The sequence below is a fragment of the Pholis gunnellus genome, assembly GCF_910591455.1.
Source record: "Pholis gunnellus genome assembly, chromosome: 12".
In the NCBI taxonomy this organism is placed as follows: domain Eukaryota; kingdom Metazoa; phylum Chordata; class Actinopteri; order Perciformes; family Pholidae; genus Pholis; species Pholis gunnellus.
The window spans coordinates 20,450,933-20,471,976 of record NC_136539.1 but is presented as its reverse complement, the minus strand read 5'-3'; the positions used below and the strand labels follow the sequence as shown (position 1 = coordinate 20,471,976).

Sequence of the window (21,044 nt, the reverse complement as noted above, 5' to 3'; positions counted from 1 at the left end):
TGTGTGTGTGTGTGTGTGTGTGTGTGTGTGTGTGTGTGTGTGTGTGTGTGTGTGTGTGTGTGTGGGGCTGGCTGGCTGGCTGGCTGGCTGGCTGGCTGGCTGGCTGGCTGGCTGGTTTTTAATATCAGTCTGTGGAGCGAAAAAAGAGCGAAAAAGTGAGAGGCTGAAAGAGATCCCTCTTGGGTCTGGCACACCTTGGACAGACACACACACACACACACACACACACACACACACACACACACACACACACACACACACACACACACACACACACACACACACACACACACACACACACAGCGAATGAGCACCTGGCACCTGCCTTGTCAAGTCCAAATTGAGTCGCACACTGAGTCTTGAGAGGAGCTCTTATGAGCCGAGCTGCTGACAGACATGAGGACGGAGTGGCGGAGCACCCGACACACAGACGTGCTGATACGCAGCTGTACGGGCAGCCAGTCAGCCAGTTGGAGTGGTGATGAAAAACAAAGAGAGGATTACAAGACTACACGTCAGCACGTCATCCAAGTACACCGAGAATTGATGATTAAGTCCCAACGTAGGCTTGTGTCTGTGAGGGCTGCAAACATCCCCGGATTTTATTAAACTAAATGTGTTTGTTTTACATAGTTCGTGAAATGTCCCCTTGGAGAATTGCTGCTCTATGAAGTGGTGAGGTGAGGGGGGGTTTGCGTTAACAGCTCCTGTTATTGTCTCCCAAGGCATTTTGGTCCAAGGTGAGGGGCCGACTTAGAGTGTTTCAAAGACCTCTATGGATCAGTGTCTTGAAGAGAGGAACCAAGACCCCTTCCTGGAGCAAAGCCTGGGAGAGTATCTTGCTGCCAACTGGGTGGTAGTCCAAGGAGGGGTCCTGTTGTACTGATCCCTGGCTCCAAAAACTGGATATTGTGTGCATGTAATGTCACCTCTCTAGTGGGGAAGGAGATACAAATCTGCATTCGTGGAATTGGGCTCATTGGTATATCTGGAGCTCAGAGTCGAAAGGAACAAGACGAGTGAGTTCAGACCTTCGGATCCGGGTTCGCTCCTCGGGTCTCCCTTTGGAGATATAGAGGTCTGTCTCAAGTGCGAGGAAACCACAGGACAGAGCCTAAACACGGCCGCAGTGATCACAAACATGAGCATGGACTGAAACAAATGAGCAGGAAATCAATCTGAAAAGCTTTGGAAAATGGTCACCAGTCAATGTAACCTAAACACATTCTGTGGTTGACGCAGTGACATTTTTACTACCACGTGTTTAAGTTCAGGGCGGAGCCATTGCTGTCCTGTTTGAGGGTCCGTCTGTGTTTCTCTCTGTCATTGCCAGACAGTTAAAGTTTCAACAGATTAACACACACACAGCCTCACTGGAAGAGTAATAGTGTCTGCTGAAACCCTGTGCTTGGTTATTGAGTAACTCAGGTGAGCTTAGCACTGACTGAGGTGGAACATTTGTAATCATGAGAGCCAATCCAGATGGCTAACTCGGATCCAGATAGCCGCACACGTGTGTGTGTGTGTGTGCGCGTGTGTGCATGCATGTAGTAATGAGACACAAGGATGGAAAACCTTTCCACTTGGTATTGGCATCGTTGGGTTTTTTCACCACTTACAGCTTATACTTGCCACCACAGACTCCTAATTTGAACTCTCTCCATGTCTGCCTCCACAAATCCTCATTTGAAGTAATACTCGTACGTATGGGTTCTGGAAAAGACAAACTAAGTGTCAATATCTGTAAAGCCCAACAGTCCATGGCCGTCGTCCGTCATTACACTCCCTGTGAAATGAGACATCAGAAACAGAGAATCTTCCATTACTAATACTTCCCATTCAAACACTCTGAGCTTTCTAGTCCTGTGATGAGTCTTGCATCACGCGGAGGATGTGGTTTTTGAAATGTTACTGTGGTCAGCACTCAGAGCAGATATCATAACACTGTTGTCCTGGACTACTGGTAAACAATGTCTTGTGTTTGTGCCCGTGGCTGCCGAGTTGTTAGCTACACAAGCTAGTTATTGTGCAAACATGTGATAGCGATCCTGTTTGTGGGATCAGTTTTATCCCAAAATCAAATGTCCTCAACATTCTCAACAAAAACACTGTTTGAATGAGTTGAATATAATGAAAGTGCTTCATGTCGTACATGACAACCAGCATCTTGCTCTTCAATAAACGCTACTACAAATGTCTTATTTAAAGGGTTGGAGCTTTTTTGTATGTGCTGTATTTCCAACACTTATGTGGATATGTGTGTGTGTGTGTGTGTGTGTGAGTGTGTGTGTTTTCACACATGTTGATTTATGGAGCAGGCAGGGAGACTTTCCCTCTGACAGCGCCAAGTGTTTGTGGAGCAGAGAGGACACGCCTGGAGCTGTGGGGGAGACTACGCAGCTCTAATAGATTTTCTTTTTCCTGTCCTCCTCCGCTTGCTGCTTGAATCAAAGTCAAGTCACTCGTATTTATATTAGCCGAAGAATCCAGACTCACACTCGACTTAGAGGGAATTCCATTCTGTACTGTACAATATCAGATGTGTGTGTGTGGACCATTTATTCAGAAGAGGAAAAATTCCAAAGAGAAAGCTTTGCTGGGAAAAGGGAGGATTGATGGTGTGTTGACACCAGCTTCATCCCAACACTGAAGCACTGAAGAGTCTATTTATTTAATATTTCTGAATTACTCTCAATACTAGTGAAATATATGCGTGTTTCATGATCCACAAATAAAAATAAGATTTATAAATGTGTATGACGGGTAGTGAGTAATTCATTCTTTTAACAGATTTCCATTCACTGAAGCAGCTCAGTCTATTTATTTAATATTTCTGAAATTACTCTCAATACTAGAGTAAACTTTCCCATTTTTCATTTAAATTCCACAGAAATATACTGAGAAGCCGGGAGTCCCAGTTTTCCACCTGCACTTCGATGCAACATGCACATGTGTATCAGAGACTGTGAAAAGAGTCTTAAAAAGATTCCACGCACAAATGAAACCTCGTCTGCATGTCAGATGGTCCGTGCACACACATTCACTCATCTGTAAATAAATACAAAAAGACATCTTTCTGCACAGGAAGCTTTTTGAAGGCAAATGTTTTTTTTGATTCATGACCTTAAAGTTGTTACTGACACATATTCACATTGGGTTGAATTGTTAGTACAGCTATTTAACATTTGTTCACAGTGGAGGGTATGTTGTTGGAACACCAGTGTTGAGACTCCTTCCTCTCATACTCCCTCCTTGCTTGTTGAAGGTGTGTTCACTGACAGTCAGCCAATTGTGCTGTTTGCTTTGGGTCAAGCATTGTGTGCACATCACTTCGCAAAGTCACAGGAGTTGAGACCAGGCCAGGCCAGCTCATAGTCACATGACAATATGCTGCATACTTGCTGACTGTGCGCATACACATCTGGCCCCCGGGGCCCGTTGACATGGCTACGGGCTGTGACCGACAGCAGAAACCTTTCTTTTTTTTTTTTTGTCACTGCTGTTCGTCAGTGGTTCCGCTCGCTGCTCGGTGATGTGAGTGCGTTATTGGTGTGTATTGGAGTCTGTGTGTGTGTGTGTGTGTGTGTGTGTACAGCAGACGCTGTGCTGATTTGTTTTGCAGATTTCTCCCCCTCTGTTCCTCCCTCTCCTCCCTCTCGCCCTGTCCCTCATTCTTTCCTTCCTGCTTCTTTCTCTCACACCACCACGTTAAACCAAGCTGGTCTGGCAAGACCTTTAACCGCCCCCATCTCTCTCTCTCTCTCTCTCTCTCTCACTCTCTCTCTCTCTCTCTCTCTCACACACTCACCTCCAGCTGCACTCCAGTGAATGTCAGAGATGACATGTGATAACGCTGCTCATTCCGACCAATAGAAATGAAGCTCCCCTTCAGCAATTACTGTGTTGATGAGTGAGGAAGAAAGGATCGATGCTCCCGGCAAACACAGTCTGCCTCACTCAGTCCGTGTGCTGTGTCTCCCCACGAGCACAGAAGCAGGGTGGAGTTGTAGCCGCTGACCTCAGAACTGTAGTGTCCCAACAACAGCCCAGAGGAGGGGAGCAGTAATGAATATAATGATGATGAACAAATGAGTGAAACTCCGGCAGGTAGAGAGAGAGAGAAAGCGAGAGAGCTTGTGTGAGAGACGAAGGCCAAATGGTCCAGTTTTCCTCGAGTTCCGATGATCTGTAAGCCGTTATACTGATGTATCGCTGAAGAAGAAAGCAACATACTATTTACCCCACATGCCCATACCCTCACATGCATTGCTTCCAAGACTATACCTCTTTAAGACATCACAGCAACAGTAGGGGCTTGTGCCTGTGTCCGTCCTGACCTTTACTCCATTCAGGCCAGACCTGTTTTGGAAAGAAGGGAACATGTTTTTCCTCTCCCTGCTTCCCTCCCTTAACATCATCACCCAGCTGATTGCTACTGATGATTTCTTCTCATCTAATAATACTCACTAATATTATTCTGCAGCATAATGGGCTGGGAATTGACAACGTGGATGTGTATTTCCTGTTCCACTCCTTTACTGAATAAATGTTGGCGACCTGCACAAAGAAAAAAGAGCACTAAGGAGTCTAATTAGCATAGCCACAGTTAGATTCGGTTATTCCTGTGTGTCTGAGGCTCGATGGGCCTAATTACCCCAGCAGTCAGGAAATGCCTCTCTGAACGAGCTTTCCTCCGCTGCCAGCTGACACAGCCTGAGCTCCTAGACGCCACTTGCAGAGAGAGGAGTCGGCCATGTGAGTGTATAGCTGTTGAGATCGCTGCCTGATCTAGCCCGCAGGTTTCCTTTTATTACAAAAATAGCAGAGTCACATCTTTTATATAATCAATGAAACCGAAAAAGTAACGCTTTAGTGCTGCCCTTTGTCTGGTTTCAGGACACGACAACACTGAACAACATTCTTGGAACGTGACAATTTGTATTGGGAATTAGTGGAAATTATTTCACTTTACTTGCAGAGTTTTTATTATTATAATTTTTCTTTTTGATATTTTAAAAGTCACCATCCAGTAGGTATGAACGTTTTTGCTTTGACTGTCAGCTCAGTTCAACTCTACATAATTCCCAGTTGATGATGAATCTGTTCAGTGGAGTTCAGAGAGGACGGGAAGCATGCAGTGTCTTGTTAGAGCCTCTTGTGGAACTTTCTCTGCCCGTTTATTTGTGCTGAGGGAGGACAAGATGAGAGATATAGATCTCGGCTTTTACAAGAGGGCTCATTAAATGTTTTAATTTGACAGTCATTTATTATCCTTCAGCTGGTGAAAGGTGCATTTTGGAAAGTCTGATGCATTTAGAGACATGCGTTGTGTGATTTATCTATGAGGAGAAGCACGAGGTCACACACTAACTGTGCACTCACAGAATAAAATACTAGATTTAAACACAGGCACTTTTAAAAAGCCAATCCCACTCTAATTTATAGTCTCAGAAAAAGACGACACTAAAAGAACATAAAGCTGGGCAAGAATGGACAGAGCAGGGGAAGAAAGCACATCCCTGTCCTTTGTCAGAGAGAGGACGGTGTATCGGGCAGTAATTATTGTGGGGTGATTGCACTGATGCCCTGCGGGCGCTACTGAAAATCAAACATGCCGTCCAGGACAAAACAGAAGAGGTTCCCGTTGCGGTAGTAACTCTTTAGGTAAATGACATGTGTGTGACAAGTGGCATGACTTAAGTTTTATCACCAAATATTTACATGAGATGTAAAGGGCTCATTAGCTGTGATACAACCACAAATAATTACCAGCTATATCTGCAGCTTTATGGTGATTTGTTGCCACTTTTAGCACATTGTCTGATTCAGTCTATCAGCTCTCATCAATCCTCAGGATTTACTCAGGTCTTTTCAGCATTGTACGTTCCTGCAAATCACCGTTACGTTGAATGTGAACGTTTCTACATCCAGTCAGAGCAGGTGAAGTCGTATATTGTGCAACTGTTGTTGACAGTAAGGTGGTGTAAAGGTTACGTGGTATATTAAACTTATTAAACCAAAAGTAAACGGTTACTTTACACTTGTTACAAAACGTTGTTACGTTTGTTACGTAACATTAAATGCTACATTATTTATTTATGCTGAAACCAAAAGTCAGTGTTGACTTAATGCTTGTTATATAATGTTATATCATTTGTATTATATTTACGCTAGTTAAGTTGTTATGGTTGTTACTTTACGTTGCTATGCTATGTTGTTACGTTACAGTGTGAAAACTTTTAAAATTTAGAAATTTTAAAACATATTTATGAGATTTTCTTTTTAGTAACGTCAGCATTCAACATATCCTGTCCTGTGGTTTTCAGAAACATACAATAAGTAATTTATCAATGATAATTTGTCAATGATAAGTGTAAGTCAGTGTTCTAAACTACAGTTTAGAACAAAGTTATTCATAAAGTGAGATTTCTATTGAGTGTGTTTGTGTGTGTGTTAGACCATGAGGCTCAGGACTTCTATGAGAAAGTTCAAACCTTCATTCAGGTGCGTTAAGGTGAGGTTGTCCCCTCGGGGTCCAGTTCCCATGAAAAGTCTGGTCACGTGTAAACTCAGCCTTAATGACAGGGTGCCGTTGCTGGCCCAGAGCTAAACCCTGACCCGCCTCTCTAACCTGGCCACGGGGCAGACAGCTCACAGGGAGGAAGAATAAGTAGACCCGCCCTCCTTCAAAATGAGGCTGTTTTAAGGGTGACAGGCAGGAGACAGAGAAAGGTATAAAAAGACAAGAGACAGAGTTTAGGGAGGAGGGGGAGAGGATGAAGGAGAGGGAGGGATAGAGAGGATGGGAGGAGAAGTGAAAGCAGGAGGAGGAGTTACAGGAGGCAGCATCTGCTGGAACTTAATTATTAACAATGGCCTTTGTCCACTAAAACAATGTTTACTCACCCAAGTGTAACAGGAATTAGACAACAGCTGGGGATTAATATAGAATGGTAATGCACTGAACACTTACACATATTTTATGTACAGCAGATTACTTTTAATAATTATTATTCTGTAGCTGCTTAGGACCAATGGTTTTCCAAAGCATAACTTATAATGTCTGTGCAGTATTAAATTCAACTTGCATGAGACATGAGTTTAAGGACATGTATCTGAGAATCATATCCATATTTAGCTTTTTATTGTCCTCTTGGTTTCTTTCTTCTCAGCAGTTTACCAAATAATCATGAATTCTGTCATGATTATTAACGAATGATTCATTTAACAAACAAGTGCTTAATTAATTCATGCGATGGAAGAAGTTTCAAATGGTTTGTACATGTGCAGGGAAATAGGAAATCATCACAAACACTAATTGAATTCTGGAGGAAATGATGTGCAGATTGTAGATAAGCTTCAGCCATCCAAAAACACGAGTTGAGTCATTTAAAACTTCATGTAGGGTTGCTCATATTTTACAAAACCTTCACCTTTCCTCTCTCTCATTCCTCTCCTCAGAATAAAGAAGAGTAAGATACTGAATGTAGCCATTAATATTACAGCAACAACAACTGCATTAAAAAATGCGTTAGCTCATTATTTTGACAGTGGGGATGAGGGAAGAGTTGTTTATCAGCATTGTGAGAGGCTCTGTGTGGTTTGTGTGTCATTAAACAGAAATATGTGGAGGACAGCTTGTCTTTCACTGCCCCAGCAGAATGTTACAACCTCACACACCCTAATATCCTGTGTGCTAGATACTGTATATTGATACTGATTAATGTGCTGTTATTCCAGAAAGTCCCTGTCTCTGCTGTCAACAAAAGTAGATGTTTAAATCTGCACACAGTAACAGGGGGAATCCATTTTACCTCTCTTTTTCTCCCCCCCCCCCCCTCTCTTTGTTTAATCCGCCTGTTGGCACCACTGGAACAGATAAGTGTGCACCACAGAGAGGTCTATTGAGGGAAGAGAGAGTTCATTGTAGCTGCACTGGGGGCCATTTAGGAATAAAGAGGGGACAAATTGCATCACTGGATAACATTCCTGATGAGAGACTTTCACACGGGGTATAAAACGTGGTGATGCGCTGCAGTATGGACTGCTTAGACCTTATCAAGTAGGAAATGGTCAGCAAAAGACGTTATCATTGTACGTTTCTGCACACAACGGATACGTTGAATGTGAACGTTTTTGGCATTCAGTCAGAGCAAGTGATGTAATATATTGGACTCCTGGGTGAAAGTCATGTGTTTGTTCTTTTGCTCCTGTCATAATGACTTTGGCCACAAAAGATCGCCGCCTAACAATAAACATAAATATGGCTCATATTAAGCTACTGGCACAGACGACTTTTACGGAGGTCTTTTTGGGGAGGACGAAACGTCTTTTCTTTGCAGTTGGCTTTGGATAAACTTAGCTTTTTTTTTTTTATATGCAAAGGTGCCAACTCACACAGCGGCTCTAAACACACAGCCCTAAAACAGTGCTAGTGGAAGGCCTCCAGTGATCAAATATGACAGAAAGGTGCCCAGGGATAGTCTGGAGCAGGGGCTTTCAAAGTCTGACACTGTGGATTATTTTACATGATCCCATAGACACACAGCAGTTTAGTCAAGATAGCTTAATATTGATGTTTGACATAACTTCAGACGACAAAAAGAAATGTAAAAAACAGTCTGTCCTGAGGCATTCATTAGTTTGTGTATTTGGGAACGCGGGGAAAAAAGTAATAAATTCCCCCAAAACGACTTTATCGCTGAACAATCTCATTAACCAGACTGTGAGATGATGAGATGATGAGAAGAAGGAGGGGGTGTGGGTTGAATACTGTACATTATGGAACCGTTAGGAGCAGTTAAGATGCAGAAAGACAGAAGGATAAATGGGAGGAAACGGAGAGAGCAACAGATGGGAGCCAGACAGTCCAGTCTGACAATAAGAGGGAGGACCACGACAGCACAGAGCCATCTGGGATCAGCCTGGTGCCACACACACACACACACACACACACACACGCAGAAATAGATGGTTCAGGTCTGTGCAGGATTTTAGGCTCCAAACACTATCATAGAGAAAGTTATTTGTGGTGCAAATCAGGCTATTACTATTACACACATTTACTTTTAGTGTGTTTGTTGTTTTCCGCATTTTCCTCAAGACTTTTCAATGAATTTCTTTCTCTTTAGAATTGTGGGAACTTTATGTCTGTGTTTGTTAACTTAACTGACAAATTGAATGCGGTCACCAAAGTTACCACATCCATCATATGTGCAGTTCTCAGTGACTCATCAGTTTGGGGCCATACTCTCTGACTCAGAGTCTGTCTGCGAACTGGTCACCGGGCCACGTAGACGTCCTGTATGAGTCGCATGAATCGAGATGATCTGGTTTTGATCCACCAAATCCAATAGCGGGGTTTTACTGTTCACGCTCAGGCTGCTCGTAATGCAAAATACATTTGTTTCATTTGTTTATTTTCTTTATCTTTGGTCAAACATTAGACTTTGTCTCTCTGTCCGTCCCTCTCTCTCTCCTTCAGGTGTTCCTCACAACCGTTGACTGAAAAATAAAGGAGAAATGCCGACATTAAATAACAAAAAGTTGCATCAGGGGACACCAGTGTCCCGATTTCTCCTCGCATTAAACGCGTCCACTTTGACTGAGCCAAGCTCAGAGGAAGTGCAGGCTGAGCAGAGGGAGACAGCTGTGTCCAAACATTGGCTGGGACTTCAGCAGGCTCAAAGCCCAGTGATATCAGCGCCTCTCTTCACAACACTCACGCTTTCCAACATCTTCCCATCTCATATCCCGTCTGTCATGATCTGCTACAGCAACATGGAAAACCTGCAATGTTGCTCTACTTGAGTAATGAGACAAAGTCAAAATGAATAGCTAAATAAATGTAGTATAGGCATATCTCATGGAGGTTTGCCCTCATCAGTGTTTCGGGAAAACTTAAATATGACACTGGGTTTGGTTTCGGTTTGTAAATAGCTGTGACATCAACCCCCAAGTCATAATTTGGGTAGTGCCCACCCTCTGGTTTCCCCTCAGGTTAACACTAATAGCTCTGTCAGCACTCCTGCAGTTGCTAGCGCTGCTAGCACCGTTAGCTGCGAGCCGCCAGCTCAGCTTTCGCCATGTTGCGAGCCGAGTGGAGGCAATTGAAATTTGAAATTTGCTCTGAATTTTGTAGTGAGCACCTTTTGAGGACACCTCAACAAAGGGAGACTCGGATCGAACCATCAACCCCACAATTAATGGCTGATTCACTCTACCGCAACCGCCCAAATTTGACCGCTCGGTCCAGCGGTAAATATACCCAGACTTCATTATGTTGTCATAACACCCTGTGTTTATTTTTTCAGTGCACACATTCTACATTGTTTCTCAGTTACCAAATACAAGCCAAACAGTCATGTGTCACGTTTGTCCCTGCAGGAATACGTCTTTAGGAAAACCATCGAGCACCTGCTACTGAGCTTTCTGTTCAGCTGCATGGGCTTCCTCGGCAGTAAATTCACTGCTCTGTCAGCTCCAACACACCCACACATTGTTCAGACTTCCCAGCGGCCACAGTCACTGGACTGTGTGTGTGTGTGTGTGTGTGTGTGTGTGTGTGTGTGTGTACGGCCTCTGCCTGCTTTGAACAGCGTGACCTAATTCTCAAGGGGGGGATGAGACAAAACATTTTATTATTATTGTACCAAAGTAATTTTAGTCATAAGTAGTATGACATTAAAACAGACACAGGGAGGGGTCTTTAATTAGCAGTAACATACATTCATCACCTACTTGATCCTCCATTGTTGTTTCTACATTTTAAGACATATATATATATGCAGAGATATGATCACGGGTCAAGTTAATACCGCTGCTGCAGTGCAGAATCACACGCACACTCAGTCAGGTCACGGATAAGTCAATCTGATAGTGATGATGGAAATCATGATGGATGTGCAATTTAAGGAACTGCATGAGGTCAGGGGGGAGGCAATAATAATCACGTCCATGACAGCTAAACCTGCCTGTCAAACCTCGTGTGAGTGAGTCTTGACTCATGTCATAATGATGAAAGCTTGTCATTGTCAGGGAACGAGTTCAGAGGCCCTCGGTTCAGGCTGCTGCCTGTTCATGTGAAGCATTTACTCAGCATACTATTATAAAAGCATTAGACCGGTTTAGTTTAGTTTAATATGTTGTTTCTACTGAGGAAGTGGAAACAACATATTAAAATGACAACATTTGAAATGCCTTTCAAACTGACGTGAATACACCATCTTCCTTTTTTTCCTCTAAAACCCTCAAATATTTAATACATGGGAAATGAATAGATTGCTGTGCTTTAAATAATCTTTTTTTTTCTGTCAGGGTTTCAACCACTTAAAAACATCAGAACGCTAAAGGAAAGGCTCATGAGCACGAATGGAACCTGCAAACACGTCTCAGAAAGAGCAAAGTTAAACCTCGGACCTTCCTTCTATGAGGCAACAGTGCAAACAACAAAAGCAGGAAGGTAAGGACACAGACGCACACACACATACAAAGATGGCGAACAGGTGCAGACAAGCTCATACACCAACACAGCTACACACACACACACACACACACACCCCTCTCTATGCCTCTACACACACGTACACATGTGCATACATACAGTAGAAACTGTAAATGTACTAAAAACAAAATGGCGCTGTCATGTCCACACATCACAAGAGGCCAACATCAATACACGCACACTCATTAATGTTCCCCTCTGTTTGCACAGCACCAGGGGAACATCTGGACACCAGGGATGTGAAGACCTGGTGGAAAGCTGAACCTGATATTTGTCTCTGTGTATTTATGTCTCTTTGTGATGTGGACAAACATCTGTGTGTCTCTGCCCATGCGTATTCATAGAACGACCACTTCAGCAGTCTTGAGGGGCCTCCCATAGGAATCCGTCTTGATGTAAAGACTGACACATGGCTGCCGGATTTGGGTGTGTTTGCCTTTCTCCGTCCATTTCTCCACCTATCCGCCCATTCCTTCATTCGCCTTAGCTTTCCATATAGGATTGCTCCTAATCCCTTTTCCACGCTGTGTTCTCTTAACTTCTATCCAGCTCGAGTCCTCTACTTTCCCACACTTCCAGCCCTGAGCATATATATACAGGGCTGTCCACCGGCAAAGCCAACACTTCTACGGGACCGACCCACGCTGCCAAAAAGATGCCAACCTCTGCCAAGTGTGAGGTTGTTTTAGAAGAAAGGGAAGCCCACCCGCTGCCCTCGGGGGAACATCGTTGTGTCAACATGGTCTCTCAGATCAGTGCCAGCGGATCCGTGGTGCAGAACAGTGCAGATAAGTGATCGTGCCCACGGCTTCCCTCTGCCAACTGTACTGAAGAAACAACACGGAGACGGCTGTCTCCATGCCAGCTTCCTGCCATCAGATTAACCGTCTGGCATACACTGGATCCACTGACTGTGTCAGCTTGTGAGGCTGAGGTCCTCACTTCAGAACATGAGACTTCATAGGAAATAAAATCAAAGGTCGCAGCATAAATCAGTTCAGATGCAATCAGTAACTGGCTGAAAGAAAGGAGGGGCATGATGTCCTCCTTTACACGCAGTTAGTGGCCAAGAGAGGACAAAGAGCCACATTCAAGTTGAAGAATTTTAAAGGGGCACTCCACTTGATTTTACACATCAGTTTACTGGTCATAAGAAGTAACACTAAGCCTGTGAAAACTGTTCTTTTGTGGCTCTGCAAGGAGCCTTCTAAAGTTTTACAAAAATGACCCTGATGATTTCACACTGGTCCGTTCAGAGCCTTCGCCCTCTGATGATGATATTTTCGTCAGGTGGACTTCAACTTACCCCTGTGAAAACTGTTGTGCATTGTCTTTTGTGGCTCTGGAAGGAGCCTTCTAAAATGTCCCTGATGATTTCAGAGCGAGCAGGGTTGTTAGGACCTATTATCTTGAGCCTCGGTTTTACTGCAAAACGAGCGACTACACAGACAGTTGCGGTCACCACGGATGCGCAGTAGTTGTGTTTATAAAGTGCGCTTGGAGGAAGTATTTCATGCCAACTGGCGGTCGGACGTCCGTTCAGAGCCTTCGCCCTCTGATGATGATATTTACGTCACGCGGACCCTCGTGGACACAAATACTACTTGCCCCTGTGAAAACTGTTGTGCATTGTCTTTTGTGGCTCTGGAAGGAGCTTTCTAAAGTCAGGAGAAGTTGACCCTGGTGATGTCATAGTGATGTAAGCAGGGTTGTCTCAACCTGGACACAGAACACCTGCGTTACCAACTTGTAGCATGAGGTTTGAAAGACTGCATTTACCAGGCCGTAAGAAAGACAACATTAAGTTGCATTATGGGAAATGTAGGAACTATAATTTCTGGTTCATTGACCCATAGAGGCACTATATCTCGGCCTCTATTGCACACATTCTGTTTCTTGAACGTACCCAAACGTTATGCAGCTGTATTACTATAAGTATTCCTTTAAGTACATGAAACAGAGTAGTACCCATGTGATTGTGGCCCCAAGTCTGTCTGCACCTGCTGCACTGCTACCAGAAGCATATCTGCCCATGGTTGGTGACTTTTGACCCCTGGTGGTCAGCAGACGGAGGGGGGGGGGCTCAGACACACGGTTACTTCAGCCACACCTGCTGCTGGGCCGGGAAGGGGTCGCACCCTCCTGTCTCCCTCCACCTCTGGAAATAGACCCTGTTGCTACAGAAGTTACATAAGTCCCTGCTCAGTTATTAATGAGCACAGCAGGTAAGAGACGTAAAATGTCTGTTTCAGTGCGTCTGTGTGTGAGTTTTTGTTGCATGTATGACTTTACATTCTTGGGACGAAGCGAATGTCCCACCTCTTCCTACACTTCAGCATGCAGTCAGTTTTGGTGACTACAGCACATAATCCACATACCACAATTTTATTTTCACCAGTTTAATGTCGATCCCATTTGGTTTGCCTGCCTGTGCTCACAGCACTGTTTCGGAGGGATACCAGCATTGATACACATAGAGAAGCAGGGAGAAGGACGCACCGGGGGAAGTGGCGCTGGAGGGTTAATAAAGTGCCGAGGCGGTGAGGAGTCAGCTGTCATTCAAAGCTCCCCGCTGCGTTACCGCTCCAATTCAGCCAGTCAGCAGCTCCGCACCTACTGTGCTCCCCGGCCTCTGGAGGAAATCAATACCTTCTTGTGTGATTCGATTTTAAAATAGATATAGGGACTTTATGGAAAAAGATAAAAGTTTAATGTGAAATATGTTATTGGATTTCACTTTGGATCGGATATTCTATACTGTAGCAGAATGTACATTAAAGAGGTTGTAAAGGCTAGTAAGGGAGAAAGTAAAATAAATACAGAGGCTATAAAGCTAAACAGAGCGGCATATTATGTTCAGATAACTGAAACAACCTGACAGAAGCCCAGAGAAGTTTCCCGTCCAAAATAAAGAAAAGGAGGCACTTTTACTAAAAGAACAATATTTCATTCTTTAATATCATATCCGGCAGGCATTAGCTGTATTAAATACATATATTGCGTTCCAGTTTTTTTTTCATAAGGGATTAAGTTTTCAGTTCACATTCAAGCATGTAACCAACTTTATTCCAGTCAACGAGTGTCAAATCCTAATCTGACTGTCCTGTTAATAGCGAGGCAAAGAGAATTCAAAGCAAATATTATTTACATAAGATATAAAAATATATTTCCCCAAAAAACAGACTGATAAATTTACAATAAGAAGCTCTATAAAATTACTAATATATTTCTATTATAAAAAGCCATTTTTAAATACTCTTCCAGCTCAAGTTTTGGATGAGGGAGTGTAACCTGGTCTGTGAATCTGACAATAAATGTTCCAGTGACTCTTTTTGCAGCATATATTCCACGTCCTCACTCCTCACAACATTTCATGGAGCGCATTACATCATTGCTGCTGAAGTATTCTTGTCCTCAGGTTCTCTACAATGCAATTTTGAACCCGGCTTGCGGTCCAGAAGCCAGGTGGCCTGGAGTTAGTAGAGCGCTGCTGGGTTAACTATAGCATGAGCGCTGGCTAGACCTGATGCCGTGGTGGAGCCACTTGGAAGGTGCCGTGCCATCCAGCTGTATCCTGTTGGGTGGTTTTTCTGTGTAGGGGCCGGACGCATGTTAGCTGCTCAAGGGGGGGTCCAGACATTCACTCCCTCCCTCCCTCATGGCTACACACCAAGATGACTGTGAGCCTCTCCCCGTCACATGCCTAAGAAGAGACAGAGACAGACAGAAAGACATGATTAGAACACTCCACGGCTCCTTGGTTGCCAGCTCTATTCTCAGAGCGGCGGACGTTTTGTTTTACAGGCCGGTCATCGTAAACACTGGTGGCCCTAATAAACGCGCCATCCTCTGGGGCGAACTAGTGGTGGTGGGGGGGGGCTGGCTGACTGCCCGACTGGCCGATTGTATGTCCAGCTTTGCAGGGCGACTGGACGCCTGCGAGCTGTGAAAGACGGACATTCAGTGGCCTAACAACACAGAACAGAGCGGGGCTGTTGAAGGAAGAAACACGGGTATAAGGAAAGCGCTTCAACTCCGAACTTCTGTCTCATTCCATTCCAGACATCTACAGATGGAATTTCAGTCCAGGTTTGCACCAGCGCACATTCCTTATACTCTGATGCAAGTTCAAACACTCACAAGACTCATATAAGAAGAGGTCCAACGCAGATTAGCCATGTATGTCTACTACCCGTGACGTTTCTGTAAGCTACTAAACGCCCTACTGCCTTCTCTGGTTACAGTTTTTAGTTTTCAAAAGGATGGGACCAAGTTAGCGCAATGTGGTGTGCACGGACTGCACGGTGTTGGTTGCAGCACTCTCTTTCAACGTTGACTGACAGGTGAAAAGGGACACGCTGCTTCTCCCTCCAGTGTAACCCCAGAGGCCTCATGGTCCACATATCACGCCCCACCTCCTTCATGGTCCTGACACATCCTCGTTTCTTAGAAATCCAAGGGGAGTGACTCCAGTGTCACTTTATGAGTGGTCGTTAGCATAGCTGACATGGGGAACAAACGCTCCTGTTAATCCCGACTAGCGGGCGGCACCGGCACACGGCCTAATTCATCAGGGGTTCTGACAGCTAGGCTGCATTAGCACTTACTCTCTAATGTCCTGTCAAGGTCGGCGATGAAGTCTTCCAGTTCTTTAGTGTCGCCGAGTTTGGCTGCAAGGCAAAGAAAGAGACGGACTTTAAACTAAGCTTCTTCAATCACACATTATGAGATGGCAGATAGGTATATTTTGTAATACATCTCGCTGACTCATGCGTCTTTACAGTCTTGCCAGAGTAAGAATTTAATTTTTTTGGTGCAGCTCACGTTTTGGTGACATAAGAGGAGGTGAGTTGGTGGTGGGGGAGTTCAGCCTCTCATCGCTGAAGCTGAAGCTGTTTCTGTTGAGCGACTCTGCACCTGTCAAAAGAGAGAAAAACAAAACGAAGACCAACTCGATTAGGTGCACGTTCACTTTTTCAGTGTACATCATGTAACACACACACACACACACACACAGACACACATCTGATCTGTGTCAGTGGAGCAGCTTCGGGGTGTAATCATTGCATTCTCCTCTAATGACACCTCTCCTCTATCGCCTGTCACACACATGCATTTAGCGCACACAGACAAACACATACTTGGACGGAGGCAAAGTGTACAAAATATATGAGCAGAAACGTTTCTGCTCTGCTACACTGGACAACCCCGGAGCAAAAATGTGTAATTTGAACTCAGCGAACTAAATCTCCATTGTGGCAGTTAGTGACAGCAATATAACAGGTTGTCTTGGGCAGAGAGGTCTCTGAAGTCATTCAACTCGTCCCCTGCCCCGAAGCAAGATTTATCTCTTGACACGTTTTGAGTCTGATACCAGAGCGGGGCGCGTTCTAGTCCGGCCGCTGTTTCCGTCTCCCACGTGCCACGCAAACTGTAAACGGTTACATAAATAATAAAATGGCCACTTTGATTCTCCATATTTCACACCACATAAACATATTTTCACTGTCTGGTGAGAAATGGAGGAAGTGAGAGAAAGAGAGAGAGGAAAGTAGAGACTTCCTGCAGCTAGATTCCAGACAGCATAGAATTGGGCTCGTCTGTCTGTCTCATCCATTAAAAGCGACTTGCTTGAAGCATCAACCTCCCTGTCCAAGATATCTATGTGACTACGAAGTAAGTGTGTGTGACAAAAAGCAGATTAGGCAGCACTTAATGCTATCCTTGTCTACCCCGCTCCTCGGTGCAGAACTCCAGCGGACCTTAACAGTGTCTCAGATGTCGACCACTTATTGCCCCCCCCCCCCCCCCCCCCCCCCCCCCCCTCTGACCTGTAATACTCCCACCACTCAGCACTGAACACACAGCGTGAGATTGGAGACGCCACACACAACGGGGAGCGCCCGGCCTCACACACACTCACACACACACACAGAGCTGTGGCCATGACTCCCTCTCATTTCTCAGTTTTCATTCGTGCAGATATATTCAGTTTTGTTACTCTCACTCTCTTCATCTTTCTTTCTATCTCCGTCCCTCACTCAAACGTGCACGCTCTAGGGTGGATCTAGAGGACCCTGCACAGTTTGCGGCGTCATTTATCTGCACGCTCAACAGTCCGTCCATCCATCAGGCCGCAACACAATGGGTCGTCCCTGCGTGGGACAGGTCCCTCTTCATTAGACTGCCATGGAGAGGACAGGGCTCATGCAGGAATCTGATCCCCTGAAGGAATCGACAAGCTCGTTAGCTCCACAGACGCAAGTTCGAACACCCTCCCTCTGCTTTTAGCACTGATGTTGCTTAATGCAAGATCCTCAGTGGTTTATGTGGTACTGACATTTTTACGAGCTGGATTGGTGAACCTTGTGGTGATACTCTCCACTGGAACCCCAGTTATTATGCAAATTGGTGTCTGGCAGTAGTGCCTGAATCTCTCTGGAATCCTGCATGCTTCCTTTCCAGAAAACTGAAGACTGAATAAGATCTTTCCACGTCTTCCTGTGGAGGTCCAACACCACTCACACATGTCAGGGGGTTTGTTCATGGGGACCTGAAGCATATGTTTTTTTTCTCTCTGCGTGTCAGCATATGAGAGGCTGAGCTCTCCAGCTGGGCAGGCAAACTTCTTTTAAATCACTGTTAAGAGTAAAATATTAATGCATGACTGTACAACTTCAGAAAAGTAGCCACATATGTGGGCGCAGGTGTTGCCAAAATATGCAGCGGGAGTTTATAATCTGACGCCCAAATCTCTGGACTGTGATCAAGGATCCCTCTCTCTCTCTCTCTCTCTCTCTCTCTCTCTCTCTCTCTCTCTCTCTCTCTCTCTCTCTCTCTCTCTCTCTCTTTCTTTCTCTCTGTGTTTACGTGTAATTGTGCGTGAGAGCATGAGAGCATACGTGCATGGATGCACAGTGCAACAGTTTGTCAGTCTCCACTGCTGCGCTCTTGATGGCACATGATAAGAAGCTGCACACGCACACACACGTGTTACAGAGCAGCGGAGCAGAAGGAGTAACAGAAGCAACATAATGCAACACATGAGGCGTCTGTTTGTTAAAACGTCAGTGATATGCCCGACTTCTTAGGTTTATATTTGTAGGCAAAGTACACTCCTTCAGACCATCAGCTGTAAGTGTCAGATGCATAAAACAAACTATAACTATTATTTCTACGGTGCCTGATCTCCATGTTGGCATGTTTGCACTTACGGGGGACTTTTTAATTGCCTAATTAAAATACATAGTCTGAGACCTTCCCTGGTTTAAGACGCCCACGTGTATTTATGTGATTCGTTTTAGTTGTCACATTTGGAAAACAAAAGCCCAGCAGGAGAGAGCGAAGGACAATGCTCCCTCCATGTGCTGAGTAACACAGCTCTCATGAATAATGTAGATCACGGACTCACTCTCGGAGTCGCTGATGCCGCTGTCGCTGACGCTCGCGCTGCTCCTCCTCTTCATGGTCTTCAGGTGTTCGTCGTACCTGAAGTGTCGCTTCTCCACCGGCGACGTGAAGTCCTCCATCACCGCGTCGAACTCGCACAGCACGTCGTTCAGATCCTCCTCGTTGATGAACTTCGCTGCAAGAATTAAAAAAAAAAACATGAAATTTAATTTAAGTTTGTTTTGGATCGACTAAAGTTTCAGCTGAGTCAGAGATTGACAATAAACCCAACCAGCAAATAACTTGACTGTAGCAATGGAGCATAATATTATGTCAATATGACTAGGAAACTATGTGAAAGGCATTACAATATATATATAACAAAAAAACGTAAAGGCAGGGTCTTAATGAATTCTGTCCTGTCGGAATATTGTAGGCTATTTAAATACTTCCTCCAGAAATGTTATTTAAGTATGAACCTATAGTGACAATAAAAGCAAACAGCACCAAGCAAGTCTTATATGACAAACAAATACAGGATAGAAAAAAAACAACTTGTATTTACCTTGAGGTTTGAGTTTTGGAGACTTCATTATTCCAGTAATCAGATTTGAGATGATCCAAAAATCTGTGTTGTATATTTAAATACAGATATGTCCCTCAGTGTAAAGTCCCACTCTGTCCTTCTGTGTGCAAAGGGTCTTGATCTAACCCTCCAGCCCGAGGACTGCCGCCTTTTAATGAGCCCTGCTCAGTGGGGGCGTGGCGTCCGAAACAGAAAGGGAAGGGCGTGTGTGCGTGTCTGTGTGTGCATATGTGTGTGTGCGCGTGTGTGTGCGCGTGTGCGCCAATAGAAATGTTGGCGGCTGAAGTTACACTCCCCTGACGACTCTCTTATAAAAGAGTATGTTTGTAAACAACTCATGTGTCACTTGCCAGAGAGGTGTAATACAGAGATATTAATAATCATGACCCAGTGCTTTTCATAACGTATCACCAGGCAGATCGGGACTGGACGGGACCCAGCTGTGATTGACAGACAGATCTTTTAGGACTTGATTGTTCCAATGATATTGAAATTATGCTAATGTGATTCATTATATTTATAGCAGTGGTGGAAAGGAAAAACACAGTCCTGCTCCTGTTTACAATTTTAAGGCGCCTACTTTGTTTGAGTAGGCTGCAACAGTTGTATTTAATTTCTACCAATGATCACTTATTGATCACAAATAATTATCCAACGTCTAAAAAAAAGTGGTCCGCTTAAAAAAATACAGTGTTAGAGGTTTAACTACCCAACAGTATGCAGAAAAGCTCCAGCATGGCAGAATACAACTTCAATCCTTCCTACATGTTAATACCTCAGCAACAGGTGAATATGTTGATGATATAACACTGACATTCTACTTCATGATGAGTACTTCTATTCTGTTACTCTGGAGTGTGAGGGAGTACATTTTTACATTGAATATTTCCTCATTATTTAACCTCATATGGTTAACATGGGGCCTCAGTTAGGAAGTAATGATTTCACAATCATTTATGTTTTTCTCTAGCATATTTGAACAGGAGCAAAAAAATGAGATTTGACATGCTTCTATTATCTTAAGATTTATGAGCCTTTGAATGCACTTATAAGTAAGATTTTAAAAGCACAATATTTGTATTTATATTTCGATTACACATTAAAACTCATAATCTAAGACCTGCACTGTACTCAGACTGGACCTTGAAGCTCTGAAGTCATCTGGATCTGTACGTGATCTCCACTGATGTTACCAGGAGGAGGTCAATCACACACAACTTTATCACACAGACATGAAAATGTTTTGTCCAGGGCTGATCTTCAGCAAAGATGAAGCTGGAGCGACATCTAGTGGTACAATTGCAATCAATCGGATGTTTTGAACCTTTGGTACGTTTTCCCAAAATGTTGAGAACAAAGCTTGACCGTCAACCCATTGGCTTGTTTCTGAGCTTTCAACCGTATTGCACAGTCTTCATTAGCATGTGTGGTACGGTGGAAATATCTGAAACAAGTAAGTAAGTGGACCTACAGTTGAGATTGTTTTGCAACTTTCATGGTTAAAGCGGTCAGAGAGCCTATATTTACAGCATGTCCTTTCATCTCCCATCAGAACTTTCTTCATCC

General features: G+C 44.2%; 1 protein-coding gene across 2 annotated transcripts; it reads right to left on the bottom strand.

The window, feature by feature from the left end:
* Positions 1 to 14,395: 14,395 nt before the first annotated feature.
* rgcc (regulator of cell cycle) lies at positions 14,396 to 19,597 on the bottom strand (the record flags this gene model as incomplete). Of its 2 annotated transcripts, XM_079169869.1 has the most annotated exons (5): positions 19,458 to 19,597; positions 18,915 to 19,088; positions 16,328 to 16,420; positions 16,111 to 16,173; positions 14,396 to 15,206 (listed from the first exon to the last, which is right to left on the bottom strand). In XM_079169869.1, exons 1-5 carry the CDS (start codon positions 19,483 to 19,485, stop codon positions 15,199 to 15,201), a joined length of 366 nt encoding a protein of 121 aa, XP_079025995.1. In that variant the 5' UTR covers positions 19,486 to 19,597. The 2 variants fall into 2 exon arrangements, with proteins under 2 accessions (XP_079025995.1, XP_079025994.1); XM_079169868.1 differs by lacking the exon at positions 14,396 to 15,206 and having other exon boundaries at positions 16,100 to 16,173.
* Positions 19,598 to 21,044: the final 1,447 nt, after the last annotated feature.